Raw genomic sequence first — 27,984 nt, 5'->3', positions numbered from 1 at the left:
TTGTATTTCCGGCCTCTAAGACAAGATTGACCTACTGCTGGGGGCCATTTATTTTGAAGTATTTATTATTGTAATGTCTTCTTAAGCCTTTAAACCCACTTCGCCATTTGTTTTACGATTTGCCTTAACTTTTGAATATTATTAACGATAGAGATATGCATATCGTTTTCTAACCTAAAGCTGCGTCTACATACCAATGTGCCTGATTCTGCTATGAAAGCTTCAGCGTTTTCTTCGGGATAATCATCCTCTTCCTCTATGCAGTTTTCACTGTCGTCGTCGTCGGTTATTGAGGATGATTTTGAGTCAAGTGGTAACATTTCATCTGTAATTCGAGTAGCGGTATGTATTAAACATTTGGTGATGCCATTTACATATACAATGTAAGAGTTACACGTCAGAGTGGGTTTTAATATTCCTAATATCTACTAGGTTTTTTATTCTATAATGAGACACTTAGGAACGCTTTCCATTTTGAGAGCTCAATGGATCAATGTGTTTTTGTAATGTAAGTATGAATATGGCTTACCGACACCGCAGGGCTCATTGTTGCAAGTCTGTGTTGAATCGAGTACGTCTCGCTCGTCACATTCCAGCACTTCTCGACCACCACTCAGGCACATCACGCGCCTGTACTGCTCGCCACCATCGCACTTCTTGGTACACTGTTACAATCAGTTATATGTTTTATTAAGCCACTCATGTCAATTTGTTTAGCTGTTCAAGTTTAGTCTAATGTAAATAAATAAACTCTCTTATCGTAGTGTTGTTAATCGGAACTAAAACCGAATACCTATTACGTTACAACTCACCTCAGACCATGGACCAGCAAACCACTTCGCAGGGCATTTTTCCTTAGGGATTTCGCATTCCTTTGTTTCATTATATTTTTCACTCGGATCACAACGGTCATCATCCACCTTTGTGACCCCGACCCCATCAAATAATCCACAGAAAACACGACGGCTTTGTATGCCCTTGCCACACTTTGCCGAACACTGAAAAAATATTAACAGATAACAACTTATTAGATCTTATTAATAGTAACTATTTAAACTACTTAACTGAAATTGTTAAGACAAGTATTTTAAAGTAATTGGTTCTTTGAGAGTTTTATAATATTCCTGTAGCTAAACGGCTATATAGTAACTTTGCAAAAATTTTACAAAATCAATAATGTCTTGGTAAGTTTGATTTACAAAAATTAAATACATACGATAGTTACAGTAATCTAACGATAAAAGCCGGTTCCCTTATTTGAAAAACGATTTTTCATGTTTTACAAAGTGTACGATATTTATCTCAATCACATAAGTTCTCAATTTTTTTTTTTTTTTGCATTTTACTGTCAGGCGGAAATGATTATACGTACGCTAAAAAGCGAGTATTTTAATGTAATGTTATTTACTCTACTATTTGCTCTACTGGTGAGTTTCTCTTCTTTTTCCATCAAATCTTAAGTTCAGGGTTCACTGCCGAATATAGTCAGAGATTTGTAGGTTTTATCATACACTCGTTGAATCTTAGATCTGACTATTATAAAAATACTCATTAAGTAGTAATCCCAACTGTTAACGAAACGCCTAGAGTATAAGCATCATTGTTATTATTTTTAAGTCTTATTCACTTGATGTATGGCTTATAAAATAAATAAGATTTTAAAAAAATGTAATGTTATTCTCACCTCACTCCATTGTGTAGCGTACCAGAGTGTCACGCATGGCGGCAGCTTGGTCTTGTCACACTTCTCCTCCAGCACGGGCGCCGGGTGGTAGGCGCACAGGCTCGCGTCCACCACCTTGTGATCCTTGGTCGCGCAGTGAGCCGCGCGCGTGCGCACTTGTGACAGGCACGTGTCGCACTGTGAACAAAACATTGAAACGATTGCTGTATGCGATAAAGCCTCCTTTATTTATACTCTTTCTTGTTTTTGTATTTTTTTTTTCTTGTGTACAGTAAAGAATATAATATTACTAGCGACCCGCTCCGGCTTCGCACGGGTAAAAAATATAATTATAGCCTATGCCATTCACTGAAAAAATGATTAAAATCGATCCAGTAGTTTTGATTTATTCATTACTGCTCGTGGCCCGCACGCGTTAACTTAGGGTAAAAGCCGACCGAAACCGCCGCAAACGCTACGTACCGCGATTTTTAAATCTGTAATATCTTCGAAAATATTCATTTAAATCATATGCTAAAATAAAAATAAAAAATATATTTAAGGTATTTAATTGGATAAGGATTAATGCTGTATTGGTTAAAATCGCTTCGAAAATTAGCCATTAGTTGTCGTAAAAAGTAAATGACAAAAAAATGTTATTGTGGGATATCCATAAGAGATAGGTATATACCATTGCGGAGTTTTCTGTAGACCTTTTCAATGTGTACAATACTTAGTACATTATTTTGATAAATCTCGTAGGGTTCAGCCTGCTTTTGCAATTTAAGCGAAAAAAAATAATTATTATTTACGACATAACATTAGAAAACTCAAAAATAACAGTATTTCTCCACTATTTAATGGATGTTATTATACATATAAACCTTTCTCTTGAATCAATCTATCTATTAAAAAGAACCGCATCAAAATCCGTTGCGTAGTTTTAAAGGTTTAAGCATACATAGGAACATAGGGACATAGGGACAGAGAAAGCGACTTTGTTTTATACTATGTAGTGATTATTCGTAAAACCTCTAATTTAATCAATTACTTTTGTTGATTGCGTGCTTGTGTAGGTACACATTAGCATAACGCCAGTGCAACTATCGGCTAGTTGTATAGTAACAGTCGCACATGAATCCAAACCTCCCCACGAGATGAATCACATTGTTCATTGTATTGCGTTATCGACTAAGTGGTTAACATATTAGTGTATAACAGTAGCAGTGTGCATTTAAAATGTAATTACATTTTAAATGCATAGAATATTAATTAATATTAGTAGAAATAGTATTCTATTAGTCCTTTGTTTTACATGTTAAAAATTAGACAAATTCGTTTAAAATAACAAAAATATATGAATAAAATAGTGAAATCGAAATAAACCTCTTCTAAGTAAGGTCTAGTTACTGCATAATTTTTCAAAAATTATCAATCACTTACCCCAGTCCACTCAGTAAGCACCCAGTCCACGCCCTCACAAGGGTGCAACATGCATGTCTGCTCTGATGCCGGCTTCTCCCCAGCGCACACGCTATCGTCATACAGCTCCACGCGACCGTTGTTCTTTTGGTGGCACAGCACTACACGTGTTTGCTTGCCCTCACCACAGAGTTTGTCACACTGTAGTTGAAAATAAACGTGAGCTTATTTTAGAAATTGTGTACATGATAAGGAAAAGAAAACCATATAAATATAATTACAGTGACTAAATTAGGTTTAGGTGAAAAAATATTAGTAGCTTATAATTCGAGAAGTGAAGACGGTATACTCACAGGCTTCCAGGGTCCTGTGAACCAAGTAGGGCAAGTAGCGTTTTTGTTACACTCTTGGTAAAGTTCTGGCTTTGGTCCCAGGAGGTCGAAACATTCCTTGTCGGCAACAACTGACGGATACCTGAAAGTTACTATACTGTTTTAATCACATCTCAAAGCATATAATTACACTAGCTGATTCGGCAAACGTTGTCTTGCCGCTAAATGCTATTTGAAAATAGGGGTTGGTGGTAGAAGGGTGAAAATTTAGGATTGTATTTTTCACTGCCAAATCATAATAAGTAAAATAAAGAATAAATAATTTATCTAAAAATAAAAAAAAGGGGTAGACTACCCTTAACATTTAGGGGGATGAAAAATTGATGTTGTTCGATTCTCAGACCTACCCAATATGCACACAAAATTTCATGAGAATCGGTCAAGCCGTTTCAGAGGAGTTTAACTACAAACCAAAGATTTGAATCCAATTCGCAAACTAATGAAAGCGTTAAAAGATAAATAGTTATTTAGCAATTAATATAAACTACGAATATTTTTATGATAGCTAGTAGTGTCTAATATTTTAACATTATTCTTGGAACACTGTGCGCTGTTAATTTGTACATTGATTTTGTTACAATACACATAATTTTTCATCACATAATTTTTTCTTTCTGTAAATCTTATATATAAAATTCTCGTGTCACAATGTTAGTAACAATACTCCTACGAAACGGCTGGATCGATTTTTATGAAATTTTGTGTGCATATCGGGTAGGTCTGAGAATCGATCAACATCTATTTTTCATACCCCTAAGCTATAAAGGGGTATTAAGGGGGTTAATAACATATATAGCAAAACAACGTTTGTGGGTTCAGCTAGTAAATATATAAAAAAAATATGGTAATTTGTTAAAATCAATCTGATATGTATTATTTCTGTTTTGGTGTACAATAAAGCGTATTGTTATTTTATGTTATGTTAAAATCATAAAATTTGTGCTCACTCATTAGTAATGTACTTTTCGCAGTGCACGTTTCGGGAGCGCGTGCCGCCGTCCCCGCAGGGCTTGGAACAGGGACTCCAGACGCCTTCCACCCACCGCGGAGGACAAGCTTCCGTGTTGCAAGTTTGCTGGGTGGCTGGCTTCAAACCCTCATCACAGAGCGTTTCGTCAACTGTCTCTAATTCTTCCCGTGATCGACACGTTACCTCGCGTGTTTGGATACCTTGGAAACAAAGATAGCTTCATTTCTGATATTATTATTATATTATTATGTTGACTAGTAAAAATCCACGAAGAAGTAGCAGATGTTCCAATCTTGTTAATAACCTTACAAGACTTAAAAATAATTCGACAATAACACACAATTATATTTTAATTTCTTTTGTAAACAGTACTTTTATTTTAATATAAGTATTCCTATAAAGCACTCACCTCCACCACAAGTTGCATTGCACTCTGAGAACTCTCCATGTACCCAGTTGTATTCCTGGTTAGGAGGAGGTGCTAAAGATGTAGGGAGGCTGTATTCGTAGCTTACACCCACATTGTCGTCTTGCAGAAGAAGCTAAAATATTTAAAATTAAATTAAATTTAGGGCAATCGACTTGTTGTATACAAACTTAGTATTTTATTGAAATAATTCCTAATAGACTAAGGGTTTACGATTATTTGTAATAGTATTTACTACTTTTTTTAAACAAGAAATTACTTCATAATAACCACTTAAATATATTTTATTTTCTTAAATATATTTAAATATTTCCTGCACGAGTTTTCAGAACTTCGTGGTCACTAATAACTACTGAGTTAGTGTGGTTTAAAATTTGTATGGCTACGAAATACGTAAGCGTTACCGAGAGGTACAGTGGCTCGGTGGTGGGCCCCAGGCAGCGCAGCTTGTCGGGCGCCGCGAAGCCCTGCTGTGACCGCTCGTAGTGCCACAGCGCGCCCGCGATGTTGAGGCTCCGCGGGAAGTCGATGTGATACTCGCCGTTCAAGTAGTATACGTTGTCGAGTTTCGCTCGTAGTGCTGCCGATTTAAATGATACGACTCAAAATTTAGCTATTTACACATCTATAATAATATATTCAACGTAAGACTTGTTGCTCGCAACGGTCACAACAATTGGTTTGGTGCGCAAACAGTCGTGTGTTTGATGAGATATGATTTACCAATGTTTGTTGTAGTGTTGATTACTTTTGTGTATTTTGTGTGTCAATAAAACTCGAGAAAATGATTATATGTCGTATAAATTGAAATACCTCACATAAAGTATAAGTGAAATCCTTATATACTGTCGTACCTACTGTAATAACTTCGCCAACGTAACAAACGTTTGAACTTTAACGTTTACGTTGTGCTTTTTGCTTTTATTTCAACTATTTTCTTAGTAATTACACTACATTAAAGATATTCTACGCATATTTTATGGCGCGATATCGACAGTTTTTACTTATTATATTGATAATGCAGATCTCATTCATTTCGTACATATGGCAAATGTGAAGTAAATGTGTTTGCTTTAGATATAAAGTCGAAATGTATGTGTGTGCTTCTTATTACATATTTATAAACGTAGTAATCATAATGATTTACCTAAATAATTATTCGATGCTTTCCGCTCCTCGATAAATATATTCGTAGCTCCTTCTGGTATAAGAAGTATGTCGTTATATCCTAAAACAGAAAAAATATATGTATAATGAAATTTATAGTTTGCAGAAATTATGTTTTCAAAATACATAATATAGTTATTATTATTTATAGTTTATTTTAGTATTATATATTTATATGTAATAAGAAATATTTAATATCTTTAATGCAACGTGGCTAAATTTATAAAGTATTTTAAAAGGTAACTGCGGAGTTTCTTCCTGATTCTTCTCTCCAAAATATCCAGTATAAATCCACAATAAAATTATTAATTACAATTCGATATTTATATAGTATCGATTGCAATGTGCTTATAATCTGCTTGACAACATTTCAGCCTGTAATATAGGAAGACCAGAGCTTAATCCACCACGCTGCTTCACTGCGGGTAGGCAGATATATTTTCCACTATGAGTAACGATCGCTATCATAGGTGTATATTTTAGCAATCGGAACCGACAGATTAACGTCCTCTCCAAGGCACGGTGAGGAGACCCACAAGGACTAACAACCAGACCGGAAATAAATATTTGTATAAACCCAAAAATCAAGTGTTTTGACGTCGTCGACACGGCAAACCCACCATAACACCAGAGCGGTCGTCATCTCTCTCTTGATCTGCTTCAATAAAGAAATTTTTGATTTGGTTTTGATTTAATATTTTAATATCTATATATTGTCCTTATAATCGTAATTACATTGAGTGTCATTAAACTGTCTGTTTATAATATAAAAATGGATAAATTAAGATTCTCTTTTTTTTATCTTTTGTTGACGATGTAAAATTGAAATCGATTCAGTGTGTAGTTGAAGAGTTTATCGATTTTACATACAAATCTCTTCTCTTACTCACACATTCATAGTATAAAGTCGTTTCCACTGTGACTTCATTTACGTTGATTTTAATATTAGTTATATGTATATTTATTTCTGCACAATTTATATATTCGAATTTTAGCAAGAATGAGATATAAGTAACAGTATCAGGTCCTTATATAAAAACCTTTGATATAGGCAGAACTAGCAGACATTTTATTTTTATTTATGTATGTGTAAAAATTGAGAATAAATTGACGATATACTCTCTCAATAGTTTATGTACAAGTTACATCAAACTATAAATGTGATATAGCGTACCTTTCCTATAATCCTGCGAATCGAGCACGCCGGTAAAGGTGTGGCAGTTGGTGCCGTTACCACGGCAATGCCGGCACTTATCCTCGCGCGCCTTCGACCCCAGCATCATGTCACAGCCCACGGGCTGGTGAATGTCATTGGTTATAACTCACATATTAGCTACTTTTAATGTCTCGTACAAGTTGCCTGGCACAATTTTTAAAAATGAATGTTCAGATAGTTTTGTCCACAAGCACTATCGTAAATCTACCAAGCTTACAGTTACCGCTTAAAAATACAATAGGACCAGTGGCATCGCAAGAGTTCCTAATGGCTGTATACTTTTGTATACAAGATCTTCTAACTTTAGTAAAATATTAAAAATAAAAATATAAATAATTAAATTCATATGATTCACACATATTAAGCCACGTCAGATAGGGTACGGGTCTATAAGTATAGCCTCTATCTTTGTGATCTTAGAATATAAAGAATAATTATAACCCTTAATGTGATCTAATGGATGTAAAATCAGTACCCGACAGACACCATCCACGCACACGTCGAAGGATTCGTCGTTACATCGCGTACCGTCCACCACTTTAGGACTTTGACGGTAGTAGAAGCGTTCCCCGCGAGGCATGCAGTTCAACTCACACTGCTTTGGTGCCTTCGTATACGGGATCCAGCTGAAAGTTATCAACGAATTTTAAAAATATGTTACGTTTCGTATGTTACGAACAAATTCTCATGTCATTGCACTATCTACTTACCTATAATTATGTATATTGAAAATTGTTCATCTAGGTATTATAAAAAATAAAAATTAATCACCGAAATGTGTACGCGCCTAACTTTCAAACAACTGCACCAAATTGGAAAACACTTTTGTGTTCGTTAATTTTAGGACAAGTTTTGTAGAAAAGAAAAAAATAAGAGTGTGCTTTAGACGACACGAATGAAGTAAAACCTAGTTAGCTCCATCTAACTTATATCTCCCTCTCAACTTCCGTTCACCTCATCCGATCACACTTTTCGTAACTCTTTCGTCATGCATTCCCCAGCTTATTCCCCGAGTCACGCGTGCGTAAAAAAGTTTTACTTCAAAAAACGATATTTTCAGAAAACGTTAGACGTAGTTTAGAAAACGAAGTTCACCACGTATTCTACCAATTTATAATTTTTTTAATGTTTTTTTTTTTTTTTTTTGAATGAGTTCCGAAGTAATAATTAATTCCTAAATTTTTGTTTCTATCACTTTAATTATCTTCCATCATTCAGTATTTTTTATTTATGATTTTTTTTTGAAAGTTTTCGTATTGTCTAGTAAAAACTTGCAACTTAAATTTTTTGGTTGTATTGTTTGTAACTGGCTGATTTTTTGATACCATGAAAATGTGAAAAAAAAATAGTTTCCTGCCACTTTTCATTTGTTTTTCTATCCGCCAAAATAGGTGAATCCCACTAAGAAGATTCAGTACATTTTAAAGTTTTATTTTAAAAAAAGGGAAAAATGCAACTCAAGCTGAGAAAAAAATTTGTAAGTGTGTGAAAAATTTGTGACCTAATGCAGCGTCAGTAACAATAGCACAAAATTGGTTTAAGATTTTTTGATCAGAGCTCCTGGGGAGCGACTGGGTTTAAGGTCGGCAACGCGCTAGCGATGCTTGTAGCGTTACAGATGTTTATAAGATAAGACAATAACCTAGTTATATTTTTTTTTTTTTTCATTCATTACAGCCTATACAGTCCACTGCTGGACATAGGCCTCCACAAGTTTACGCCAAAAATAACGTGAACTCATGTGTTTTGCCCATAGTCACCACGCTGGGCAGGCGGGTTGGTGACCGCAGTACTGGCTTTGTCGCACCGAAGACGCTGCTGCCCGTCTTCGGCCTGTGTATTTCAAAGCCAGCAGTTGGATGGTTATCCCGCCATCGGTCGGCTTCTTAAGTTCCAAGGTGGTTGTGGAACCTTGTTATTCCTTAGTCGCCTCTTACGACACCCACGGGAAGAGAGGGGGTGGCTAAATTCTTTAGTGCCGTAGCCACACAGCACCCTAGTTATATAATTAAAAAAAAAAACTCGATATTTTACAATATAAATTATGACTGTACAGTCAAACCAAAAAGCGAAAGGATCTTTGTTACGACTGGTCCAAAGAACCGTCAACCACTTTTTTTTTCCTTTGTAAACTACTAACAGTTTCATAATATCTCTGATTTCGTTAATATACTTTATAAAAATTCAATTATAATAAAAACTTACTTATATTTTTGGTCCCTAAAAGTCTTGTCATCGTATTGTGCGCACTGTTCGGATCTGAAGTCGCCTGCGCCTTCCGGACAGTCTTGCGTTTGACATGAGAAGTACATTGTATCGCCTCCCGTGCACAGAGGCTGACCGTCTGACCTACAGACACATACATATATATTATTTTAAAATTGTTTTAGCTTTATCAGTTCGTAACAGATTCAGCCAATGAAAACTTTTTATAACAGAACCGCTTAAAGCAATGCGAGAGAATTTAAAATTAGAATAAATTAAATTCCTAACTCACCCAAATTCTAAACATATTCTTTTCTGGCTGGCGACTCCTCCGCCGCAAGTCCTGGAGCAGGGAGACACATCGCTCCACTTTCCCCAAGCGCCCCTACCCTCCCCTCCAGGTATTATGTATGAGGCTGGTAAGAATAGTCCGGCACCTTGTCTCCTATGCCTGCTTCGATGTCCATTTACCTGAAAAGAATGTTCATAAATTTTTCAAGAATATCTGAGTTTTAATAGTCATAAATCTTAACTCATTCACCTACCTATAGTAGGTTATATATAAAACATACATATGGGTTTATTTTAAAAGCTTTTACGTGTGACAACATCACATTGAACTTGATACAATATTTTTTACATATTTATTAATTTATACATTTAAATAAGTATGCAAGCATATAATACTATTAATGTACCGTCAAATACCTGTTAATTATGAAACTATCTACAAAGTTAATTAGTTTTTAGGAACAATTTTTTTTTTATATTTAAGTAAGTTTTTCTTTTTTTTTTGGTTGGATACTGTAATTTCTATAATTAGTTGGTTATAATCGGTTTATCCGTTGAATGACAGCATTCGACAAAGCTTTTAAGCTTATACGTATCTGTAACACGTAATATTGCATTAAGTTCTGCTGACAACATTTAAGGGTTATTTCTCATTTAAAACTTTTATATTTTAATAATAAAATAAGATTAGATTTCTTTCTCATAGTTAATTTTGCGTGATTTGGTGGGCGTGTGGACTCAAAATGTAACATCACATCGCTGTGCAAGGACCTTCTTTCTCCATAAAGAACGATATAATAAGATAGAAACTCTTTATAAATAAAATGAATCGCTAATTAGGCGCTAAGCAGAAAACTCGAAAACAACTTAATCAATTCAGCTAATTATCTTCTTTAAGTTTCCTAACACTTTGTAAAGATTCTTACGGGATGCAGTATTTAAAAAAAAAAAGTGAAGAAAACTGTTAAGTTGTACTTGTGTTGAACTTTATGCATTTGAAATATCACAAGAAATAACCTTTGTCGGATAAGCTAGTAACTAATGTAAAATGTAGAAAACGTGTGTTTGGACACCCTTACTTGTGTTTATAATGCAGATCACCGCGGGAACCGTCCGTCATGTTAAATGTTATGAGGATAAACAACGTATAGCTACACTTTGAACGCAAGAGCTCTGCACGTACGCACTTGAGCACGAGTGTTTGCACCGAGCGCGACGTGTGTTTGTTTAGCTCGAGAACACCTCAACAACTTACGTCCTGGATTACTTTATTGACAGTTTATTATTAAAACTTCAAAACTAAAAATGTCTTTTAATACCTAATGTGTATTCCCGTTGAGGAAATAAGGATCATCGTTGTCACTCAGCTTAGAACGCTTTTCTGAATGGTTTATTTCAACAAGTCATTTTGAAAATGGAGTTCAAACTTACTACTATTTGATTGGTCAAGGAGCACGGCTAAATCAACAAAGAAAGGGTACGAGGTAGGTAATGGACTTTGAAATCTGACTGATTCCAAATATTTCCGATGATTGAGCAGAAGTTTACTTCTAACCGCTGCTACTGTATCGTGTCCAGTACCCAAAGGTTATCTGGAAGAAATCGCTATTTAGCGATAAGATCGCCTTTGTACATCTTGTATTGTATCTTTCTTTTTATGTGTCTGTATTTTGGTGTACATTAAGAATAAATAAATAAATAAATAAATAAAGTTTACAGAAAAATGACTTTAAAATTTTTATTCATCCTTACATAAGAATTTTTGATCAGTGACATCAAGGACAAATTGGTATGTACTCGTATAATAGGAGATTAGCACCCAGAGTATTATCATGCTAAGCTGGTACCTATGTTACTTAATAAAGATTACACATACATTAATGTATGTTCGTTTTTTTTACAATTACTTTCACAAATAATCTTTTCAACAGATGTAATAATCTTATACATCAATCACGTTGACACGTGACACGTGCTCAAATAATAGGAATATGTAAATTATTGCGTGACAGCAGCCACATTTATAGCCATAATAATCATGGATCAAAAATAGTATATAGGATGACCTGATACATCACGTCACGCGGAGCTAAGGCGCTCATCAATTGTGGCGCCTTTCTGATTAGATTTATAAGTTCCCATAGTTTTCATAATGAGATGTTAAGGTTGTCGAAAGTAAACCATTAAAATACTACTTATTTTAATTTTAATAAAATATATCTACGATCTTAAAATAATGGTAAAAAGATGAATTCGATTTGAATAAAATTATAAAGATTATGGTAACTGGAATTTGTTCTCAAGTTTCCGACCCTCAAAAAGCATCGTCAATTCTGTAAATCGTTGATATTATCACAGACATATATGCATAGTAAATGTAAATGTTCAACCCTGCATCATTAAATAGTCGTATAAACGTGCGTGCACAGTGATCTCACGCTGCGTCTGCTTCGCGTCTGTTTATTACGTGATAAGAATTAAACAGACGTACAAATAAATACCTTTCATAAACTTTCAATTAGATACGGAAATAATAGGAACGCTTAAAAATGTGTATTGACTCTGTTACTATACTCTACATATTATACTCTATACAGAGAGATATAGTATAGTATAGAAGTATAAATTGTAGTAGTCTAAAAATATGACTCGTTTATAGATTGAAGATAAGTTCAATACATCTTTTTGTGATTCGATTCGACGTCGATTCATCGATTAGACGAAATCGTATTTGATTCCCACGTAATTTTATAACTTGACGACTATATACATAAGTATATATATGTGTGTCTCTACACATAAGGAGTCAAACTTTCTAATTAATATTAAGTATATATATATATATATATATATATATTTCATATATATTACTAGCTAAATCGGCAAACGTTTTCTTGCCATTAAACGCTATTAAGAAATAGGGGTTGGTGGTAGAAGGGTGAACATTTAGGGTTGTATGTATTTTTAACGCAAAATCATAATAAAATAAAAAATAAATAATTTATCTAAAAACAAAAAATAAAAATTTTGGGGTGGACTACCCTTAACATTTAGAGGGTTGAAAAATAGATGTTGTTCGATTCTCAGACGTACCCAATATGCACACAATTTTTTATGAGAATCGGTCAAGCTGTTTCGGAGGAGTTTAACTACAAACACTGCGACACGAGACTTTTATATATTAGAGATATATTTACAACAGGAAAAAGCTGTCGATACCGGACCTTATCCTAGCAATTCTAGGCAGTCTTTGAACTGTTAGTCTGAAGTAAAACTATCGTAAAAAAACGCACGCCGATAAGAAACAAACATTTTATGTACTTATATTGTAATATTTTATCAAAAGGCATGGGCAACTAAGAGCCCGTGAATGATGTGTAATATAATAACAGGAAATAATAAAAATATTCATCATTTCATCATCATCATCGTTTCAGCCTATTACAGTCCACTGCTGGACATAGGCCTCCATAAGTTCGCGCCAAAAATGACGTGAACTCATGTGTGTTGCCCATAGAGCAGGCCGGTTGGGGCGACCAAATAATAAAAATATTGAGTTTATATATTTTTAATATTTATTTGCCGTAATACATTTTAACTGAGGTAGGGCACAGCAGGAAACCTCCTGCTCAAAATATGGAGAAGCCTGACTGGGGTATTACCTACAGAATACTGACTGGGGTACCTCGACCTTACAGAAGGCCACAGCTAAATAATATTGTTTTCAAGCAGTATTGTGTTCCTTTTAGTGAGAAAGGTGACCAGAGCCCCTGGGGAGATTGGGGATAGGGTCTCAGTCTCGTGTTGCAGACGTCTATAAGCTACGGCTACGGTAATCGCTTAGTATCAGGTGAGCCGTACGGCCTAATTATATTTAAAAAAATATATTGGACTGGTTAAATGACGTCAAGGAGCAGCTGTTTCGCTCTAAAATAAGTAAATTACAGAAATGTAACTTTTAGTTTAGTATTGATGTAGCTAATAGAAAAAAAACTCTTAAATCAATTTACATTTATCGGTCATTCTCCGATTCGGCGTTGCCTAATTACCGTGACGTTTTTTATTTTTCACTGATTTGACTTAAATACATTAAAATATGAAACAAATCAAAAATACGAATTCAATAATTAATTTGGCATGTAACAGTTAATTGTGGTTTTCTAGATAATGAGACTTAAAAAATTTATGGGTATGGTAATTAGAAAATTTTTATATTTAATGTAACGGTAATTAGAAAACATGCTGTGTGGTTACGGCAGTAAGAATATAGCCACTCCCTCTCTTCCCGTGAGTATCGTAAGAGGCGACTAAGGGATTACACAGTTCCACAACCACCCTGGAACTTGAAAGTGCCGACCGATGGCGGGATAATCATCCAACTACTGGTTTTGAAATACACAGGCCGAAGACGGGCAGCGGCGTCTTAGGTGCAACAAAGCCAGCCCTGCGGTCTCCAACCCGCCTGCCCAGCGTGGTGACTATGGGCAAGACAAGACAAGACACTTGAGTTCACGCCACGTTTTTCTTGAATTATATTCTCTCTTGCCAGGACAAATGCGACTGATCTCATCTTGCTCTACAAAAATTTGGACGTCTTGTTTGGTTTTCTCTACAGTAGTCCCTATATTATTATTATGTAAATACTTTGCTTCTTATCATGACTTTGTTTTGGTTTTGGATGTAACGTGTTTTATATTTCAGTCCTAATGCTTGCTTCCTGTACTTTTCTTTTGCTCTTCTTAGCTCTATTGTTTTATCTCAAATATGACATTTCTTTATTTGTTTTCTATACATGCCTTCTAAATAACAATAAGAGTGAGATTTTTTACGTATCGGTTTCTCGACAGTTATCTTTGAAGATGGTGAAGTTGGTGAAGTTGGTGTTGAACACAAGGAAGACGCTCGTTCCGTAATATTCACACTTGTATCTTTATTTTCGGTCAAATGCTCATTATTGATTAATAATAAAATAACATACTTTCAGTAGAAGATGATGACAGAGGACTAGATGGACGCGGCGTTGATGTGGTTAAAGAAGGTTTAAAATTTGGTGTCTTTTTCAAGGGAACTAATTCTTTTTCAAAAAAAGTCGACTGCAGAAAAATTTCGTCTTGCTGATTATCTTCTTTTTTTGATTTGGGATTTTCGGGACAATTTTGTACTCTTTTAGTGTACTTTTTAGTGCAGCGAGTATGATAAATCATTCAGATGTGGTGTGCCAAAGTTTCAAGAGGATCTGTTATATTGTTATCAAGCACCTCTATATCTAAGGTCACTTCTTCCTTATTGTTTTCAATTTTCCCTTTTCCTTTTGTCTTTTATAGTAAGCTCTGAAATTTTCTCTACTTCTTTGAGTTTTCTTCCGGCTTTTGGTGACATTTCGCATATAGGCAGTATTTTTTTATTTTTTTATTGCACCCTTCTTTCTCCTTTATTTTTTTTTATTGCTAATACAAAAAGGGGCATTTTTAATTCGTTCTCGGCATTGTCGCGCGGCAAACCTTCTATTTTCTTTAACTTCCTCTTTGGTCTTTGGAGGTTTTCCTATCCTATAAATTAAATAATTTGATGAATGGTCAGCATATAATATAGACATATTTACGGACAATAACAATAATAATCTACGAAAACCGCGGTAAACAAGTATTACTTTTTCATACAACGGTAATTATAAACATATGGTAATTAGTATACGGTAATTAGAAAATGATAAATTTTCATAAAAATGTTTAAAACCGACACAGTATACAAATTCTAGCTTATTACAACGTACGGAGGCCAAAGTACTGTCTCCATTTACATGATCAACTTGGGTCTATCTTAAAAATCTAGTATTAAAATAAGAACAACGGTAATTAGAAAAGTTTTTAACCAAGGCTACGGTAATTATATACTCACGTGCTTCATTGGCGCTACACTAACATGAGAGTCATACAACTGCTGATGGACCTCGGTACACACTGAGGAGACGCGATGCGTACGGTAGTGATGTGCCAAATACTTTTATTTAGGGATGTGCACTCGAGAACAGCAGATGTTACGGCAATTAGAAGTTTCCATTGGACATACGATTACTTCATAATAATTATTTGTAGACTGGTTCTATTGAGTTGATATTTTGTTATGCGATACACGCTGCTTAATATCGTTTAAAACGTTGAATGGATCAAAGTAAATCTATACGCTATAAAAATTACAAGCAAGTTTTAAGATTAAGTTGGTGTGCGGACACGCCACGGTAATTAGAGAACAGAGGTTTTTTGAACATAAGTTAAATTAATTTAGTCTTAATTACTTAAAACAGAAGCCAATATTTTTTTTACAGCTAGGTACGGATGCTATCTAAAATATATAAAAAAGTGCATGATTGAATATGATGATATTACGGTTTAAACAAGCCCGGACACGAAAAATTTGCTAATCGGAGAATGGCCGTTATATAACAACTATATTGTATTTTAAATCTTCTTTGATAATAGTATTTAAAATTAAACAACTAACTAGGTATGAACAAACGACTAAAACATATCTAGTTTTGAACAAGGCACGATTTATTGCTAAATGATGAAAAACAATTGAAATCAATAGAATTACAGCAAAACTAACTGAAAACATTTATTACTCGTTTGATATCACAGCGAATGATATACAACAATAAGGATAGTCAATAGAAACAGATGTGTGATTTCTAACATTTCGTCGTAATGATCAATTGTAGTGAATTATGAACTTTGGTCTTGTATGAGAATTTATTGCGTTGAAAGTCAAGGTTATCCAATCGCTCGGTCAATGAACGGTGTATCAAAATAAACTAAATATAAAGCTTTCTAACTCCTTTGTAGTCAAATTTATAGTTTTTATCTATTAGGCTTGTCTATTATTAGTCATTCTTGTTAGCATTTTTACTTTTGGACGTTATGCTACAATATTGTTATATTAATTTACTGAAATAACTATGGAACTTATCGGTTCATTTCATCTTCGACCTGGGAAGAATTTTGGAAAGATATTTTTGTAGAAATATTATATTATTTAGAACTATACCCATAAAAGACCGTCCTTTCATATCATTTTCAAAGAATATCAGACACAATGAACACTAATAAAGAAGTTATTCGCAGCGATATAAAATCTAAAAAATTACCAAATATTATTTTCAATAACGTTTTCACAGAATGAAATAGCTTTATTTTGTTAGAAATCAGCTCAGCTCAGCTCAGCTCAGCCTACTGCAGTCCACTGCTGGACATAGGCCTCTTCAAGTTCGCGCCAGACATCCCGGTTTTCCGCAATCCTCATCCAGCCTGCACCGGCAATCTTACGTAAATCGTCGGTCCAACTCCACTTAGTGGTTTAAGCCTGACTTGGTTGTTAAACATAACTTTCGTTTTGTCCAAGTTCATACAGACACGCTGGGAGGATCCGTCTAGGCCGGCCAGCATCTGGCCTAACTCATCCAACGTTTTCGCAAAGATGACGATATCGTCGGCGAAACGAAGGTCAGAGATGAATTCACCGTTGACGTTAATGCCTCTTTCCCCCCAATCTAAGGTCTTAAAGACATCCTCCAGCGCAGTGGTAAACAGTTTCGGTGATATTACATCTCCCTGTCTTACTCCACGCCGGAGGAAAATGGGTCTTGTTCTCTGGTCCTGGACATAAATGGTCATCGTCGCCGCATCGTACATAGACTTCAGTACCTCGATATATCGCCAGTCGATATGACATCTCTGCAGAGTCCAGGAAAGCTCAGGTCTCGACAGAGTCGAAGGCTTTCTCGTAGTCCACAAATGCCATACACAGCGGTTGATTATATTCTTCTGTCTTTTGAATAATCTGCCGAACAATATGTGTATGTATGTTTTGGTGCGAACTTGTGGAGGCCTATGTCCAGCAGTGGACTGCAATAGGCTGGAACGATGATGATGTTATGTATATACTACATATATATAAAATATACTATTACTGTTATATGTATCACATTTCGTCATATTTCGTCTCCAACATTTGTTAAAACATCATCAAACATCTTTTATATTTGTTAAATATATTTGTAAAAAAGTCTAAGTAATAATATAAGAAAAACTTTTTAGGTTGTATAAATTAATAAAAAACCAAATTTACAGTCACTCCTATATTGTCGTATAACTTTTGTATTGAAATAAACAACATTTCCTACTAGTTTTAAACTTAATTGAAATATAAGCTTTGAGTTAAAACGTCTTATTTTATTCCTCTTTTCAAATGCTTAATAATTACAGACAATAAAATAATTCAAAACTAAAGTTGTTAAATTATTAAATTGAATCTATGAATTACGAATAAATATTTATTTTACAAGTTCAGAAAGGAAATCGTTAAGGTTTTAATGGCTGAGCACTTTCTCGTACATGTGTACACAGAAATGATGCAAGTGCATTAACTATCGTTGCATTGCAGTCGAGTAAAAATTAACCACCAACAATCTACACTAATATTATCAAGCAGAAAGATTTGAGTTTTATATTTTGAATGTTTGTAAAGGGCAAACTTAAAAAATATTGGACTGATTTTAAAAATTTACTAGTACTACTATATCACTGAGACACGATGACATAATTATGCTATATATTTCGGGAATAAAACGGAAGGGCGAAGTTGCAAACGGAACCTTAGTCTTTTGTAAGTATCAAAACAGCAGTTTACTATAATGTTCACAGTTAATAAATATAAATGAATCATCTTTTTCGGTACCGGCAATGTACTCATGCAAGCAACTTCTTATATATTTTTTAAGGTTTCTTGCGTGAGCGAAGCCGCGGGCAAAAGCTAGTAGACTATAAAAATGGCGATTTAAAGTGGATATATTAAAGGCATGTTATAATTGTGGTCAATTATTATTGATAGTGGTATAAAGAGAATTATCTACAATCCTACTTACATTATGCGTGTAGTGATGTCTTGATGCCGTCCATGTGATGCAATTACTTAAAACGATGGCTGCTATAAGCAGCGATCTGTAACAAAATAAATAAATTTATTAAATAATTTAAAAAAATGACTCCAACGTTAATAATTAATCTTAAATATTAAACTTTATTAGAAGTTTTTGAAAACTCTTATTGGTAGTATCAGCTGAAATCTGAAATTAAACATTTTGGGTTTTTTTCACCTCTATTATTGGCTGGCTAGCTATGAACTATTGGTCGAATTGGTAGTATCGACGCTCCTTCTTAAATTTGCTATCATGTTTTTTTTTTATATTTATAAATTTCCAAAAAAAGGAAAAAAACTAGTTTATTTGCCTATATCAAAAAAAAAAAATCTTACACAATTTTCTCACATCAAGTATAAGAAAATGTGTAAATTTACATACATATAAAAATAAAATACCTACTTCAAACCACAAATATTTTTGGGTCATCAATTCGATATGAATGTCCAATTTTGTGAGCATTACATCTGCGGGCAGCGGTGCTTTGAACGAGACGAGAAATTGAAGATTATTTGACTTAGATAAACGTCAACTCCGACGTCTTACAACACTTTAGAAATCCAATTACATCGTAATAGTGGACATAAAATTTTAAATCGATATATATCTTTGTAAAGTCCTTATCGACTGTGAGGTATCGATAAAGTTTCTAGATAAAGGATTCACGATAGTTAACTGTAAACCTTTTCTGGCGCTGATGATATCTTCATTAGATAGTGGCTCGAATGATGGTTCATCAAATCAGTAAAGACTAGATTGGATTTTTTTATTTAACAATAGAAATACTATATTTTCATATAATTCAATAGATAGTGTCTAATGTCTAATACTTCTAAAAGAACAAATACGTTTATGATTTCTCTCAAATAAATTGCATAAAAAGATGATTGAAAATTTTGTTTAGTGTGTGTTCTAAATCTAATTTTATAACGTTAATAAGAAATGTTTTTCCTCTAACGTAAAAAAGGAAAGCCTGGTCCGCACGCTGAACGCTATATTTCATTAATTAAGCCGACTAGTCTAATATACTATCCGAGACCCGGAGGTTTAGTTAAAAAAAAGATAAATAAAAGGAAAGACTTAATTACCGGCCATGACTCGATACAATGTTTTGTTAGATAATTAGTATAGTCGGTAGAAACGTGGTAATATAAGAACGATCGTGTTCTTCAGAGTAGACGGGATCGTCAATCGGAGACGGCAACATAGGTCCTTTTTCTTTTTTAAACAGATATGGATTTACAATTTATCTTTTGCTCCTTGTTTTATATTATTCTGATTACTATTAATGATTCGCAAATAATCATTCTGAATGATACTTCATACCCTAATCTTAAACTTCCTGGCGACGAAAAAGGACCTAGGTTTTAAAATTTATGTAACCTGAATAATTATCGAAACAAAATTTAAATGCAAGCGGTATCAGCATGCGACAAATTTTTATATGTAATAAGCGATGATGCAATTCTATTGACGTTTTAAAGAGCATTAGATATTCAAAGCCAAAATGTGGTTACAAAAACAATTGAATTAAAGATACTTGTATTGTTAGATGACCTAAATCTTTGAAGCCTAAAATAACTCTTCATAATGGCCCCATTGTTTATATACCTAATACTTAAAGCATTAGTATAAAAATTAGGGTAAAATATGGCTTAAATTAGAACCTGCAACGTTTGAGTAAACATATCTTGAGATTCTTAACGTTACACAGGATTGACTATTTCTATATGGTAACTTAAAATTTTAGTCCACTGTTTTAATTAAAACATTATTGAAAAGGAATAAAACTGTAAAAGTTACGACATAAGTCAAAAGACGCCATATATAACTTATATCTATAAATAAAATTATTTGAAAACTGTCTATTTTTTATTGAAATAGCTGATTAAAATAGTTAAATTTTCAATGCACGTGAGTAATGAGCGCCATATAAATTTTCAAAGGGATAGCAAGATGATAGATGAGTAAACTTGCCAATAAACACACGCACTGATGTTAATAAACGTTTACCTACATAGCTAAAAATACGGTTTACCCGTGTAGGCTTAACGGTCGCAAGCTTCGTACAGAGAATCGTGTACGTAGTTAACATAAACATTCTCACAATATTTTTTCTGTTTCACGGAATCAACAATAATTTAATGAAACATTTCTCGATTATTCTAATTTAAGCGAGGTTCCAAATTTGTAAAATATTTAGAAACTTTGGAATACATGAGAAACTGTAGTTTCATTGTAAAAAAATATATCAGTATATAGTAAAATGATGTTTACTTATTGTTAAATCAAATAGACACAGATGTGAATAAGAAATTCATTGTCTAAAAATTACATCAGATCTGCCTGAGCATTAGGCTTACAAATAAATGACAGGTTTTTTTGTGTAAACAGTTACACAAAATGTTTGTTTACTTTTATAAACTAAGGAAATATAATTTGTCAATCTGTTTGTCTTCGCATTTAATATTTGAAGTTTACTTTGAAATCCAAATTTGCTGTATGTTAAATATTCACCTTGAGCACCTTAGGTTAATTTTAGTAGATGTAAGTAAATGTTGAATGAAAATGTGAGGAAATACTATTAATGTACTGAAAAAACTTTTTAAGTTAAACGGTTTTATGTTAAACATACATTGCAATGTTTAAGATAAATGTACTAAAAACCAAAAAATAATAAAATAGATACAGTCGTGGGAATTATAAACATATGCATAGACTAGACTAAAATAAAACCGTGGGGCACGTCAATTGTATTGTCACCAAAATCCAAAGTGTATACAAAATTTCAGATTAATCGGTTGCCAGGAAGAGGGTGAAATTTGAATTACTAAATTTGACCCAAGAATAAAGAACAAAAAATAAAACAAACGGAGTGAGCTAAATAAAACCGTTTAAAAACAGCAAAAATTAGAAATAATGTTTGACTTTTCTCCCTTCGATTCTATCGAGACCTGGTTGGTGCTAGACTCTCTTCAACGGCGCTAGATTGACTACCGGTACATAGAGCTGTGTTGAAATGTTTATACAAAGCCAACCATGACAGTCCGAGTACACGACGGAAACACTGAGCCTATCCCAGTGCAGCGCGGAGTTTCGACAGGGAGATTTTATGTCCCCGAAAATGTTTACCGCTGCACTGGAAGACGTGCTGATAGAGTAGAAATGGCTAGGTATAAACACCAATGGCGAACACCTAAACACACCTTCGATTTGCCGCTCGCTATCGCTTCAGCCTGTAATTTCCCACGGCTGAGCATAGGCCTCTTTCCCCGTGTAGGATAAGGATCAAAGCTTAATCCACCATGCTGTTCTAATGCGGGTTAGTGGATATATTTCCTACTATGAGTAACGATCGCTATCAGGTGTACATGATAATAACGGGACCGACGGCTTAACGTGCTCTTCGAGGCACGGTGGGGAGACACACAACCAGGCCGATAATAAATATTTGTAAATATCCACTCCGAGCAGGAATCGAACCCACCACCACTGGTGTTTAGGTACCGCTGACACGGCACACGTATCGTTACACCAGAGCAGTCGTCGCACATCGGAGGACGAACATTAGTGGAGGCCTATGTCCAGCAGTAGACTGGTAAAGGCTGATAGATGGATGATTCTTTCTCTAACGTAAACACAGCAATTATTCAAAACAAATTAACAAATTATTGTTTGCATCATCATATTTTATTTTTTTGTAATAACAGACTACAGAATGTGATTGTGCTAGAGACCCAAGCTCTACAAAACTGTCGTCCTGTGTCAAATATGTGCGTTTCAGTTTTATAACAATGTAAGTACTAAATATAAAATTTTGAGTAAAACTATTTTATAAAAGGATATAAAGGACATTCTGAGCCAAGGTGTAAATTTTTAATGTTTCACGGTCACGAAGTGTTCACTTTTTTACGTACACGTGGCTCATCACTATTATCATTATGAAACTTATGATATTTAGGCAACGTTGGAGACGCTGTCAATGGTGGCAATCATCAAAAAGTGTTAATAAAAATTGACACATGACATAAATACCATAAAGCTATTTCAAGCAGCTGAATTTTAAGTCATAAGTGATAAAACTATATAAGATAAACTTATATAAATATAAAGATTAAATTTAATTAGAAACAAATGAGTGAGCAACACTTATTGCAACAAGATATACCGAAACAAAATCATAATTAAATGCCATTGCCGCTGTAATGAACTTGGCATTACAAATGGCAGTTCCGCAGGATGGCAACTTGATACTCGACGTAACGGATCCGACCATCCGACTCGCCTGTCAATTAGCGCGCTACGGACAAGGGCTGATTTATATACTGCGAGAATTATCCCTTTTTTGCTTATTTTTTGGTACATTTATTAAAGGTTTAAGGATTCGGTGATTTAGTTTTATATTGTAAGAGCTTCTTTCTGCCCAGGATTATATGAATCTGTGTAGTAACAGCTGTATTATTACAACGTTTGAGATAAGCTGTCTATGTGTAACGACGATAGTGATTTATTTATTAAGGTTTGCTAAAGTTGCTACCTTAATGATACATTACAATATTAATTTTATTGTAGACCACATTTCTAAATGTACAACCATATTAAAGCAAACGCGACATGCAAAGTTATCCTGTTAATGTAAGAAAACTTGATCAAACAGTAGCAAAAACTCAGAAGAAAATAAAGCGTGTAGTAACTTAAGTTTGAGCTTCTCGCTGGTTTGGATCGGCTGTAGTTTGAGTAGTACTATTTTTTTAACCGACTTCCAAAAAAGGAGGAGGTTCTCAATTTGACTGTATTTTTCTTTTGACCGTGTGGACCGATTTCGACAGTTTTTTTTAATCGAAAGGTGGTGTGTGTCAATCCCATTTAAATTTATTTGAGATCTAACAACTACTTTTCGAGTTATATCTAATAATGCGTTTTTACTTGACGCTTTTTTCGTCGACCTACGTTGTATTATACCGCATAACTTTCTACTGGATGTACCAATTTTGATAATTCTTTTTTTGTTAGAAAGGAGATATCTCTAGTTTAGTACCATGATAAGAAAACCAGGATCTAAAGATGGAATCCTAGAGAAATCGAGGAAAACTCTTGAAAATCCGCAATAACTTTTTACTAGGTGTACCGATTTTGATAATTCTTTTTTTGTTGAAAAGAAAATGTCCCTAGTTTAGTACCATGATAAGGAAACCAGGATCTGATAATGGGATCCCAGAGAAATCGAGGGAAACTCTTGAAAATCCGCAACAACTTTTTACTAGGTGTACCGATTTTGATAATTCTTTTTTTGTTGGAAAGAAAATATCCCTAGTTTAGTACCATGATAAGGAAACCAGGATCTGATGATGGGATCCCAGAGAAATCGAGGGAAACTCTTGAAAATCCGCAGTAACTTTTTACTGGGTGTACCGATTTTAATAATTTTTAATTTAATCGAAAGCTGATGTTTGACATGTCATCATTACAGCCTATACAGTCCACTGCTGGAAATAGGCCTCCACAAGTTTACGCCAAAAATAACGTGAACTCATGTGTTTTGCCCATAGTCACCACGCTGGGCAGGCGGGTTGGTGACCGCAGTATTGGCTTTGTCGCACCGAAGACGCTGCTGCCCGTCTTCGGCCTGTGTATTTCAAAGCCAGCAGTTGGATGGGTATCCCGCCATCGGTCGGCTTCTTAAGTTCCAAGATGGTTGTGGAACCTTGTTATCCCTTAGTCGCCTCTTACGACACCCACGGGAAGTGAGGGGGTGGCTAGATTCTTTAGTGCCGTAGCCACACAGCACGTTTGACATGTGGTCACATATAAATTTTATCGAGATCTGATAACTACTTTTTGAGTAATCTTTGATAACGCGTAGTTACTTGACTATTTTTTCGTCGATCTACGTTGTGTTACTCGTCGATGTAATTGAAGTCGGGTTTTTTTCGTTTGCGAGCAAACACAATTATATAATTGCCGATAAAATGACGACAAAAATGCCTTTCAAGATTACTTGAATAAAACAAAGTTTTGATTTGATTTGGCACCCCAAAGCAAAATGGATAATTCAGTGTAGTTAGTTAGTCAAGTAACAGCTAATATATTTATAGTTTTTGTAAACATAATTCCTTTTAGTTTTAGAAAGATACTAAATTTTACAAAGTAGGTTGTACTAAACAGGCGTGATAGGCGTAAATAGATGCTGAAAGTACCTACTTTTAACTAGGCGATTTAACTAAAATAGGCCAATTGCTACATTTGCAATGAAGTTTATCGTTAAATTACTTTTATATTTGTACGTTTACTAAACTACATAGAACTATTTTAAATATAATTTATTTGAGATATTGATTTATATGAGGCCGCGTTGGCAAAACGGTCACAGCCATGGATTGTACCTGTTGCGCTAGCGGTTGCGGATTCGACCCCCGCATATGACAAACATTTGTATTGGCCATACAGATGTTTGCCGTAGTCTGGGTGTTCGGGCAGTCCTTGTGGGTCTCCCCACCGTGCCTCGGAGAGCACGTTAAGCCGTCGGTCCCGGTTGTTATCATGTACACCTGATAGCGATCGTTACTCATAGTAGGGAATATATCCGCCAACCCGCATTGGAGCAGCGTGGTGGATTTAGCTCTGATCCTTCCCCTACATGGGAAAAGAGGCCTATGCCCAGTAGTGTATATTACAGGCTGAAGCATTGATTTATATGAAAATATATGATATATACGTACCATATTTGCTGTTCGTCATTTTGAGTTCATAATATTATGGCGCTATTACAAGCGCCATGATCGTGACCGATAAAAATCAATACATATAATCAAAATGTAACGGATCGCTGTCAGTACATGGTACATATATGAAAAAAAAAGGATTATTGGGACCTTTATCAACGCAAATACAATCATTGTCAGAATTTTTGTCTGTTTGTCTGTGCGTTTGTGCACGCTAATCTCAGAAACGGCTTATCTGATTTGCTTTCAACTTTTGAATAATATATTGTGGTATCTTAGCATTTAGTGTTTGTTTCATCTCAATCAGTTCATAAATAAAAAATTTGTGTCAATTTAAATGATCACGTTGAACATGTAAACCCAAAACGCGGACGAAGTCGCAGCCACAGCTATAAATACAGCGCTGTACATATAAATCAAAGATTTAGTAAAAAGTTAGTCTATCAAAATGAAAGAAACGACGAAAAAGTTTTAATTATTTTATTTATTATAATACTTCGTTATAAATATTCGATTTATGAAGTCGGTAACAATTCAACGACATAAAAATATTTAAATAGGAGTCATTTCAGTACAACAAAGCGTCTCGTTATGATATCACTATGACATTGGGTGTAATAATAGAATATCATAAATTTCATCGAACGACTGGCGACTGGGCTCGAATACTAATTGGAAATATTGAAAAGGCGACGATTTGTATTATTTGTTTAAGTTCGGCGATTATGTATTTGTGTGAGATGTTAATAATTCTAGTAGCGAGATGTTTGTATTTCTACGATACTGCGAAATCTGTTACTAAGACTATAAAATGTTGTTTGAAAAAAACCATGATCTAAAAAAATGTTTTCGCACCATTCGGTAATAAAACGCTTAGGCATTTCTTGAATGAAATCCCGATTCCAGAATATGTACTCTCAATTCCAGCCATTGTAAATGTAGTATGTATAATTGTGTTTTACCAGTTTATCTTTAAGTTAACTGTGTAAATATAAATCAGACAGTAAAGAATGTATCACAGCCTAAAATCTATACAACTACTGAAGTTTAGATTGCTTTATCTGTGAAACGATGGCTTTGTTGAGACTTGTTTTACAAGTTTGTAATGAAACTACTGCTCTGTAACGACAGTTTATTGATTTCTATTTTGTTTTTAGTAAGCAAAAAAGAGTGAGACGGATTCCCCATGTTGTGTTTGGGAGACAAACTTAACGACTGTAGTGTTAACGGCCGAATCGGTCTCATGTGATCATTCATGTTAAATTATTTATCATTGATTAAATGAATCTTAGCAGTGGAAATTATTGGGTACTGAGGCAAAAACTCCACATTCTACAGTCTATACTAATGACAGGAAGTTTGATAAACTTTAGATCATATAACAGAAATTCCACTAACATTTACCACCATTTGATGATTGTGACATGCCATGATTTGTGTTATAATAAATGTCTGTAAGCGCAATATGAAACGCTTGATGATATTTTAATATTTGATTTCATAAGTGTTTCCTTTATATTATTTTGTTCTTTTATACTTGTTTTATTTTGCTTTATATCAAAGTGAATGAAAAGCACAATTTGCTAAAGAGAAATGGACAAATCAGTTCGTGTTTCTCAAGACAATGGCAATTAAGATTGCCCATCAAGCGGATAATTGCAATAATTTTAAACTCAAAGTGAGTACGAGTTGGACTCGTGACATTAGCTAAATTGATGTAGCTGGCGAGAAAAACTTTTAAATATACTAAAGGATCTATTAATTTGTGTACATATTCATTTTAAATAAGTACTAATTAGTTATTTTGAAAAACATTTTTGGAGCAAAGAAATAAATAAAAAGACGATCGATATTTTTTTTATCCCTAGCTAGAGTAAATTGAACATTCTTTCAGGACAGCCTTGTGTTATTTCATACTATGACCTGTATCGTCAGTGCATCTGGCGTGCTAACATCGTCTCTAGGATTTATCCGCGCAACTTAGCATTGTTTTTTAAATTACGCAATAAAAACTAGCCTATACCTATGTTATTCTACATATCCATCAATCTACAATTTACCTATCAAGTTAAACACAAATCCTAGCATGACTGAAAAACGATCATCCATCCTTAAATTCACCTTGATAATATTAGTTAGTTTGTACTTAATCGTTTATATGTTGTAAAATATAAAACTATAATAATGTAATATAGTTATTAAATTATTTTGTTATACTATTCAACGCGCATGTCCCGTTTCCGACGGTGACGCCAATGCGTCTGCGCGCATAGATTAGTAATCGATGTTAACATATTGTGTTTGAAGAAATAAAAATACACACTACGCTATTTTATTGTTTTCTTCTTTAAATTAAATCTTAGTTTTGTTGTATTTATGGACATTTACTATTATATGTAACTGATAAATTGTCTGTGATTTCAAAGTTTGCGTTGATTTATGACGTAAGCAGTCTTCATGTCAAAATCCATTAAAAGTATCGATTGTTTTCACGTGAAACATGCGTGACAGATAATATTTAATTATATTTTCACT

The 27,984-nt window shown here is 34.2% G+C and overlaps 1 protein-coding gene across 1 annotated transcript in view; it reads right to left on the bottom strand.

The window, feature by feature from the left end:
- The window catches only part of LOC123662124 (papilin), a 108,420-nt gene that overhangs the window by 27,230 nt on the left and 53,206 nt on the right, over positions 1-27,984 (bottom strand). The window contains exons 2-16 of the mRNA XM_045597009.1: positions 18,674-18,749; positions 9,755-9,933; positions 9,463-9,606; positions 7,733-7,883; positions 7,216-7,339; positions 6,022-6,102; positions 5,279-5,454; positions 4,857-4,989; positions 4,425-4,647; positions 3,439-3,559; positions 3,107-3,286; positions 1,685-1,861; positions 813-998; positions 530-665; positions 195-325 (exon numbers count right to left, since the gene is read on the bottom strand). Coding sequence (XP_045452965.1) covers positions 195-325; positions 530-665; positions 813-998; positions 1,685-1,861; positions 3,107-3,286; positions 3,439-3,559; positions 4,425-4,647; positions 4,857-4,989; positions 5,279-5,454; positions 6,022-6,102; positions 7,216-7,339; positions 7,733-7,883; positions 9,463-9,606; positions 9,755-9,933; positions 18,674-18,749 — 2,218 coding nt within the window. The remainder of the gene's footprint in view (positions 1-194; positions 326-529; positions 666-812; positions 999-1,684; positions 1,862-3,106; positions 3,287-3,438; positions 3,560-4,424; positions 4,648-4,856; positions 4,990-5,278; positions 5,455-6,021; positions 6,103-7,215; positions 7,340-7,732; positions 7,884-9,462; positions 9,607-9,754; positions 9,934-18,673; positions 18,750-27,984) is intronic.

Source organism: Melitaea cinxia, chromosome 18, assembly GCF_905220565.1.
Source record: "Melitaea cinxia chromosome 18, ilMelCinx1.1, whole genome shotgun sequence".
Taxonomy (NCBI): Eukaryota; Metazoa; Arthropoda; class Insecta; order Lepidoptera; family Nymphalidae; genus Melitaea; species Melitaea cinxia.
This window is presented reverse-complemented; position numbering and strand designations above follow the sequence as displayed.